Source organism: Myxine glutinosa, chromosome 2 (assembly GCF_964187855.1).
Source record: "Myxine glutinosa chromosome 2, kmMyxGlut1.1, whole genome shotgun sequence".
Classification (NCBI taxonomy): Eukaryota; Metazoa; Chordata; class Myxini; order Myxiniformes; family Myxinidae; genus Myxine; species Myxine glutinosa.
The window spans coordinates 36119151-36128431 of NC_136262.1; the positions used below are offsets into that span (position 1 = coordinate 36119151).

At 42.3% G+C, this 9281-nt stretch overlaps 1 protein-coding gene across 2 annotated transcripts in view; it reads right to left on the reverse strand.

Moving 5' to 3' along the window:
* The window catches only part of C2H8orf76 (chromosome 2 C8orf76 homolog), a 24535-nt gene extending 15579 nt beyond the window's left edge, over nucleotides 1–8956 (reverse strand). The window contains exons 1-5 of one of the 2 annotated variants that reach the window (XM_068108346.2): nucleotides 8770–8955; nucleotides 6546–6638; nucleotides 2172–2315; nucleotides 1468–1958; nucleotides 991–1123 (exon numbers count right to left, since the gene is read on the reverse strand). In XM_068108346.2, the coding sequence (XP_067964447.1) occupies nucleotides 991–1123; nucleotides 1468–1958; nucleotides 2172–2315; nucleotides 6546–6638; nucleotides 8770–8919 (1011 nt within the window). In that variant the 5' untranslated portion in view covers nucleotides 8920–8955. Of the gene's footprint in view, nucleotides 1–990; nucleotides 1124–1467; nucleotides 1959–2171; nucleotides 2316–6545; nucleotides 6639–8769 lie in introns of both variants that reach the window. The other variant, XM_068108347.2, reaches the window with a different exon arrangement.
* Between the last annotated feature and the right edge of the window lie 325 nt (nucleotides 8957–9281).

A 9281-nucleotide genomic window follows, 5' to 3' on the forward strand; every position in this document is an offset into this window, starting at 1 on the left:
ATAAAAAATATCTCAGAAATAAGAAATAAATATTATATTTTATTTAGAAACAAGTCAGGAGACGACGATGGTTCACGAGCGAGCGGTATTCAATGACAAAGGACGGACTATCAAGTCGATCGTCATGATCGTCGTGATCATCGACGATTCATGCATCAAATCGGGACCATAATCAGTTATGAGGTTAGTTATCGACACAATACCGAAAATTCGGTTCGATTCCGACAACTTTGAAAATTTGACCTTTGTGACCTTCAAAGGTCAAAGGTGGAAGATTCTGAAATTTGTTGGAAAACTTGTATTTCATGATGAATGTGATAATATAAGATCATGTACGACATTTCACCCTATCAGGAAGCGAACGATGTAATAAAACCATCAAAAATCGACTTTTCTAAATTTTGTGACCTTGTGACCTTGACCTTGGGGCGAAAATGAAAAATCGAGCTCTGTGGGGCTAGACACATGACATTGGCCTAACCAAATATCGAAACCCCTGTCAGATTCCACCAACTCCCTCAGAGAAGATGTAGCTTGAAATTGATTACCCCCTAAAAAGACATCTTTTTCGGGCGTGGCTCCGCCCACAATGGGCGCAATACGCCCACTCTAGGCAGGACACAACTAGATCATGATATCAACCTCCCACCCAAGTTTCATCAAGATCGGATGATATCATCGGGTAGTTATGCTGCAGACAGACAGAGACGCACAACCATGATGAATATAGTTGTCACTTGATAACTCGTGAACCAACAAACATACAAGAAAAGCTAACCCAACTATAGTACCAAAAAGAAATGAAAGGCAGGGGATGGAGAATCCCCAAGTTGGTGCATGACCCAAGAGCGAGGCTCATAGAAGAACGCTATTTGCTTACGCATGGTTAAATTGAGAGAAACTGAGCAGCAAAGGAAGAGGGAGAAAAGGGGAGGAAGCACTGAAACCATCAAGTAAGAGGGTTTCGACACAATCATAAAAATGTCTTACCTTTCCAACAGCTGTCCTTGCGCACATACACATGGTGGATTGCATCAGCATAGCTTCAACTTCCTTCTGCAGTTCCAAGTTCTTGTCGAGCACAAAAGATGCTTGCGATTGCTCAATTTGACGCAGGAGCAGTCTAGAAGGACGCACAATACTCAAGGACTGCAAAATTACAATTCACCAGGAATTGTGCAATGGAAATTTTTAACAGTGTTAATTCATAGAACACCAGTTGTATTTGAGCTGTTCAATATTACGAGACATTGCAAGAGCAAACTTTTTTTTGCACTTCACATCTGGTTAAAAACCTTTGTTGGAGATCATCATAATATCCTCCAAGTTAAGAAGTAAAAATGCACAATGACTGAAGTGTAGTATTTATACTGTACAATACAGTACAAGTTCACCTCATAGTCACCATATTCAAAATAAATTCTACCATATTGGTGTTTCACATAGAAAAATGACTCAAGTACTCACTTTACTCGAACCACACATGCATAAGCAAATAGCCTCCATTGGTCCACAGGTCCAGGTTCATTGTTTCTATATTCCAGCCAAATGTCAGAATCTTCAAAGCTGTTCTGGAAGCAAAGCTGTCCAGAAAGTTTGTTTCCAACTTTGACCAGTTTCTGACTATCACCTTCGAGATGTGGCGCTGGCACTTGGTCACCGAGGTTTGCCGAGACTCTGTCGTCGCAATTACGCACCAACCCCATGTGCAAGTCTACACGACGAGTTGAGTTTCCTTTAGCAAGGTTTTCATTTTGCTTGTATCGACAAGGAGATTCTTGCGACAGATTCTGGTACACATGTGCCAGGTGTACCCACAGCCAAGGGCTGGTCGAGTTCAGTGAGATGAGCTGCACCAGGTCAAACAACTCTGCTCGCCGATTACCGGACTGCCGATAAATATCGACTGAAAGACCCAGTGCGGAGATGATGTGCATCTCGCAAGTGGCATCTGCACGCTGGACCAAGTACAACATTAGCGGTGTTAGTCACAATAATAGTGATTGTAAGGCAATGTAAGTTGTATTAAAATTCCATCTTGCATCTTGGCTGTTCAGGTGTAAGTTATTATTTTTTAAGTAGTGGACGAATAGGACTCACGTTTCAAGACAAGAAAAATACACAGCATTAATATGAAGACTTTTGGGAATTCAGTGGTGGCTTTGACATACCAATGATGCAACATCTTTCAGAGCTTTCTTGTAACAGCCAAGTTTGACCCAACAACGGGCCCTACCCTCAACCATGTCTCGCCGGACCACACCATTCGCGGCAGGCGCAACACGGATGCAATCGGTGTACCATTTAAGGGCCTCCTGCACAAGGAAAATGCAGCATTCAGCTTGTAAAATCAGACTCGTTTCATTGACCATAATGTGAGAAACATCTTGTAAATGCTTCACGGTTAGACGATGATGGACTAGCATTCTCGGTTTTCATCAACATTTTCAGGCATGAATATAATTTTCTTGTAATTTTGCTTGTACATTGTATGATACAAGAATGGTTACACGATGTAAGATCTACGAGATCTGTGAGCAAGTAAGCTGCTAACTGCAAACTGTCTATCATTGCTACAATTCGACCATGCAATGGCCTGCATCGGGGTTTAGGCAGATTGTGTTTACCAAAACATGCTTGGCCTATTTAGTGTTCTCATTTGAACTGACAGTTCATGATGATGGGAAGTTTGGGACCCCAGGTTCACATCCAATGTACGATAAATGTATTTGTTCAACATTTTCTAATGTTTTTGTAATCTATATACAGTTTTAAAGTATCCGGATTTTTCCATCCATCTGTCTGTCTGTTAATAATCACGCTCTTTTCACTGGGACATCATTATGGCATGAGGTCTGGAACGTCATTACGGCGTTACGTCTGGGACGTCATTACGGCATTACGTCTGAGACGTCATTACGGCGTTACGTCTGGGACGTCATTACGGCATTACGTCTGGGACGTCATTACGTCTGGGACTTACGTCATTACGGCGTTACGTCTGGGACGTCATTACGTCTGGGACGTCATTATGGCGTTACGTCTGGGACGTCATTACGGCGTTACGTATGGGACATCATTTACGGCATTACGTCTGGGACATCATTTACGGCATTACGTCTGGGACATCATTAAACGGCATTACGTCTGGGACATCATTTACGGCATTACGTCTGGGACATCATTTACGGCATTAAGTCTGGGGCATCATTTACGGCATTACGTCTGGGACATCATTTACAGCATTACGTCTGAGACATGATTATAGCATTACATCTGGGACGTCATTACGGCGTTAATGTTTGGGACGTCATCATGGCGTTACCCCTGGGATGTCATTACGGCGTTACCCCTGGGACGTCATTACGGCGTTACCCCTGGGACGTCATTACGGCGTTACCCCTGGGGCGTCATTACGGCGTTACCCCTGGGACATCATTACGGCATTACGTCTGGGACGGCATTACGTCTGGGACGTCATTTACGGCGTTACGTCTGGGACGTCATTTACGGCGATACCTCTGGGGTATAATTAAGGCATTACGACTGGGACGTCATTATGGCATTACGCCTGGGACGTCATTACGGCAATAGGTCTGGGACGTCATTATGGTGTTACGTCTGGGACATAATTATGGGTTGTCGGTGTTATGTGTGGCACGAGGCTATGCCTCTACAGACGTGCACATCATCCTGGCATCCAGCATGCAACCCTTTCTATCGCTGTGCTAACGGCAGTTGAACACAATAACCCATATATCTGACTATCTGATGTATGTAGGCGACGGACATTAACGACAACATTAATGCCAGATGCTCGGCATCGGGATGACAGATTTAGTAATACAGCGTTATGTCTGGGATGTTATTACAGCGTTACGTCCAGGATGGGCTCGGCCTTTACAGCGGTATATTATTAATGACTGCGAATTTCATTTTTCAACTTGGAAAAAAAAACCCGATGTAATGTCTCATCCTTGGGAACATAAAATGAATTCATAATATTGTTGTTGTTTTTTTTACCTTAGTCGCACATTACACTTAATTTTATCATGTTTTCTCCTATATGTTTTAAGGTCAAATAAATCCTGCCTGATTGTATGCTCATTTTGACACTTTGGAGGAAAGTAAAAATACATTAACTAATATCTCCCTTTTGGGCACAGAGAAAGACAGATTGATTAGAAAACTGAAACATTATGCTTCATGGACAATGGGCACAGGTTCAGTGCGCCTTGCTCGATGGGAACAAAATGCCTTCACATTACAAGTTGTCACTACTCCTTGTATATAGGGACTCTAGGTTGGGGCAGGTGGGAAGGATCCCATCTGGAAAGCCCACCTAAGGCCCCTAAGATAAGGAGGAGAGCAGTAGATTGCCAACAGTAAACTTCATATTGCTCGTTTGGTGAAGAATCAAACGGCCTTAAAAGTACAAGATAATTACATAGTTACAAATGGTTATGCTGCTACAGGCCAGTAGGGTTACAAAGGCCATCCCAAAGATTCTGTCACCACACTTACAAAATAACCAGAGTGACACTGACAAACTTTATGCATGCCACAGTATTCTACATAATCTCCATTCTCTTCAAAGCACTTCATCCAATTGTCAATCAACCCTTTGATCCCAGTACGGAAGTCTTTCCTCTGTGATGTCCATGAACACAATGGATATGGTCTCTTTGGCAGATCACGGAGTGTAGTTCTTTGATGGATCCTGGAGTTTAAAGATGTAATCAATAATTCTTTCTTGAAATTCCCTGTGCAAGTTAATTATGTCGAACATTTGATACTGTGTCAGATCACTTTATTTTGTGGGATTTAACATTGTGTTCAATTCATTATAATACATGCAGTATATTGCTCTTACGAGCAGAGTACCTACCCACGGGCGATCTTGTTCCAAGCATGCAACACATTCTTGACACATACCTTTATTTAGGTGGTGTATAGGCAACTGACAGCTCCCTCAATCGCTCCCGAAAATATTAAAAAATAACCTGGGTTATGTGCATGAAGCAAAATTATGCCTACTGTTTATAATTCAAAACACCTTACGGCACTGGAAAACGTGGGGCCAGAAATACTGTATGTACTGTAATGGATGCGACTTGTAATACCCTCTCGCACCTGTAGGCAGCGCTACATGATACACATTTACATAAAGAATTTGCATCATCTTCCTCCCCCTTTCCCTCCCACCCCAAGACCACGGGAAGAGATAAAACACCCCTATACACTAATTGTCGTCATGCTGATCTGATGTAGCAAGTCTGGATGTAATCGAGCCAGAAATGTAGTAGTGCGACACACAAAAGCAAACAAACAAATACAGGGCCTATGAATGACAGTAAGGACCTAGAGCTTTACTATCATTTGGGCACAGAGAAGACAATTGGCTCTGTTGTTTTCCCTAGAGCAAACCTTTAACCTTTCCACCATTAACCTAGAGCAAACAATTGTCTCTGTACTTAGCAAATTCGAAATGTCATTAATTTCAAATTTTTCTTTTTCATAACCGGTCCTTCTTGTCGTTCCTTGCCAAATTGAGTCAGTTGCATTCACAGGATTGGCCATTTAGCCAAATCACACTTGGTTATTGTAAAATATTCTGCTGCTCTGGTATTCGTTGGGGTTGCAGCGAACCTGGTCCCAAGTCAGGATTTGTGACAAAGGTCGGCCGAGTCATGCAAAAAGAACTGTGTTTTGACAAATGGAGGAAACCCATGCACGAAATGCACATTTAATTGGCAAATAACTTGAAATGCCTGAAAAAGGCTTCATTACCTCAGTCACCGAAGGTGGACGGAGGTTATGTTTTCACCCCATCTGTGAACAGGATATCTCAAAAGGTTGTGGACAGATTTGGATGAAACTTGAAGAGGTTGGGTGCATGACAAGGACATGTTTAGTAAATTTTGGTAAACATCTGAATCTGGATACGATAATTTTTAAAAAGTGATTCCTCACCATTGAGAGATGGGGCAAAAACCGATATATAGCATGCTATTTCAAAAAGTTGTGAACGAGTTATGCCAAAACCTGGTGGATGAGTTGGTTAGGTGACATGGACAAGCCAATTAGATTCTGGACCAAGTCAGGATCAAGATCCTCCAGCATATCAGTGGGATACAAAACGTAAGCTGTTCAGCCTAGCGGAGGTATGCACTCTACCAATTGCCACTCTTGTATTCCCTCTAGGGCTTCAAAAGCAGGTACTACAGCATCAATTCATGTTACCCACCACCCCCCACATCCCTACCTGCAACTGATGCTACCCCCATTAACACAACCGAATCCAATCATCAGGTTTTGTCTCCTCTTCTCTCTCTCATCTTTCCCTGTTCATTCATTCCCTTACGTGTTACCCCACTCTCCATCCGTTTCCTTTCTACCCTGTCACTTCATTCTCTCCATGAGCCTCGATCCTGTGTACAAAGAAAGAAAAAAACATCTCATGAGATCTGATTTTCTTGCTCATCAGGATTTCCCAACAACAAAATTTCTCTGGTTTTATTTGAATATCTGAGGAGCATTCTCACCTCGTATTTCTCCTGCCTGTAGCACACATCTCCACGATATTTCAGGCGTTTCACCCTTTCCACCTCGTCCTGCTCACCATCTTCAAAAAACCACTGCCATCAAAGATAAAACAGTACAGGGCTTCACCATCACCATATATACCACCGCACTTCCCATGAAAGTGTCCATATTTACCTCCTTCACTAAAGACAGATGAAGGTTATGTTATCACCCCGGTCTGTGAACATGATATCTCAAAAAGTTTTGGATGGATTCGGACGAAACTTGGTGGAGAGGTTGTGTGTGTGACAAGGACGAATTTATTCAATTTTGGTGAATATTTTAAATCTGGATACGATGATTTTTTTCAACTTTTAAAGTGATTCTTTGCTATTGAGTGATACGACTATAAACGATATATAATCTCACTATAATTCACCAAATGTCCGTCCGTCCGTCTGTCTGTCTGTTCGAAGGTACCGTAAAAACTGCTGAACCGATCTCAACAATATTTTGGGTGGATAATCCTGGGATCTCCAGGAGTAAAATAGGCTATTTTGTTTTCCCAATTTCAACTTTAGTCTCCAGCATTCTGAGGTTTGGACTCACGCATAACATTCACGTTCGCATAACGTTAATTCTTCTCATTGTGACGATGTTGTTTTCCTGGGTGCCGCACAAACGGCTGCACCGATCGCTGCACAGCTGCACCGATCAAACTCGGTGACCTCGGACAAAGACCTTTTATAAGGACACGGGTTGAATCCCTGCTTGAGAGAATTCTAACCCATTTCAACTGAAGAAACACATATCGGGAGTACATACGACATAGCGATTGTGAACACGATTAGTTTAATCTCCACATGAGAATTCCACATAGCTATTTGGGCAGTGAATATGCTAACAGATCGCTGTCTCCATCGATCTTGCCAAGGCCGTAACAGCAATCGGCTCAAAATCCTTTTAACTGTTGATTTGGAAGTTTTTACAATGAAGGAAACACGTATCGGGAGTACATACGACATTGGGAGGACGAACTGCACGCGTCTTCAGTATCAAGCTTAAATCTGTCATGGCGGATCTGAAGAGCGGAATGCTTGGAGAAGTGGTGGGCTACTTCGGCATGAAGGAGGATCAGAAACGTGGACTCCCACACTGCCACATCCTGCTGATACTTTCTCCCGCATGACGTTATTTTCCCGGGTGCCGCACAAACGGCTGCACCGATCGAGATTTAACGGATGTTTATATAAATCGTTTAAAAGAAAAAAAGCCTTCAATTTCTAATATTTAGCCTTTTCATTTGGGCCTCCCTCCCAACGGGTACCGTTGCTCGTATATAGAATGATATTTACCTCCGCCACCAAAGGTGGATGGAGGTTATATTTTCACCCCTGCCTATTTTTTCTGTGAATAAAATATCTCAAATATTTGAGGACAGATTCGGACGAAATTTGGGAGAGATGTAGCGTATGTAGTAACAAGGAGAGATGTAGTGACAATGACGAAATGATTAGATTTTGGTGAAGATCTGGATTCGGATCCGGCTACTAGAATTTTTAAAGCGATTCTTCACCATTGCATTGGGAGATAGGGCCAAAAACTATGCATAGCAGGATATCTGTAAAAGTTGTGGACAAATTTGGACGAAACTTGGCGGACAGGTTGCGTGTCTGACAAGGACGATTCGATTCGATTTTGGTGAAGATCTGCGTATGGATTCGGATATGAGAATTATTTATTTTTCTAAGTGATTCTTCACAATTGGGAGGTTGGGCCAAAAACGATACATAGCAGGATATCTCAAAGTTATGGATGGATTTGGACGAAACCTGATGCACAGGTTGTGTGTGTGACAAGGAAGAATCGATTCGATTTTGTTGAAGATCCGGATCCGGATCGTAGAATTTTAAAAGTGATTCTTCACCATTGGCAGATAGGACCAAAAACGATACAAAGCAGGATATCTCAAAAAGTTTTGAACGGATGATTTTGATTAAATGTGATTTTGTGTTGTGATTTTCTGGTCTACTCTGGTATACAAAACCTAAACTGTTCACCTGGCGGAGGTATGCTCTCTACCGAGTGCCGTTCTAGTTTGTTAATGGGAACATGTAGTATGTACTCCCATCGCGACGGCTCCAAAAACCTCCAACAACCGGGAAACCAAAGCACATCGGTGGATGAACATGAAGCGAAAAGCAAACGAGCGGCGGATGAGTGTCTCATCACATTCACCCTCACCTCCGGTTCACAAAACTTCGCGTTGTACGAACGGAGTCTGTCATCGGTCGCGTTTTCCTTTTTTGCCTCGAACAAAGAATCATCGAAACATCGCAAGGCTTCCATTGAAACGAGATTCTTGTGGGTTGCGTTTATAGCGATCACTAACATATTCAACAAAATGCAAATCTCTATTGTAAATGAGTGTGCTTTTCCCAGAAGGAATTTCCGCAAAAATAATAATAATAATAATAATATGCAAACAGTACTCTACCTATACACCGCCCTCCTTTTCTTATCAGGAATTTCCGCAAGAAAAATATTATGCAAACAGTACTCTACCTATACACCGCTCTCCTTCCCAAGTACTATTGATCGTAACAGTAGTAACGAGAACGCCACTTAGTAGAGCGCATACTCCCGCTGTGGGACAAGTTGGAATAGTACGATTTCACAAAAGTTTGAGGGAGTAGTTCAGTGACACAAGACAAGACAACACAAGTCACAAGACAGACACTGCACAGATATATATT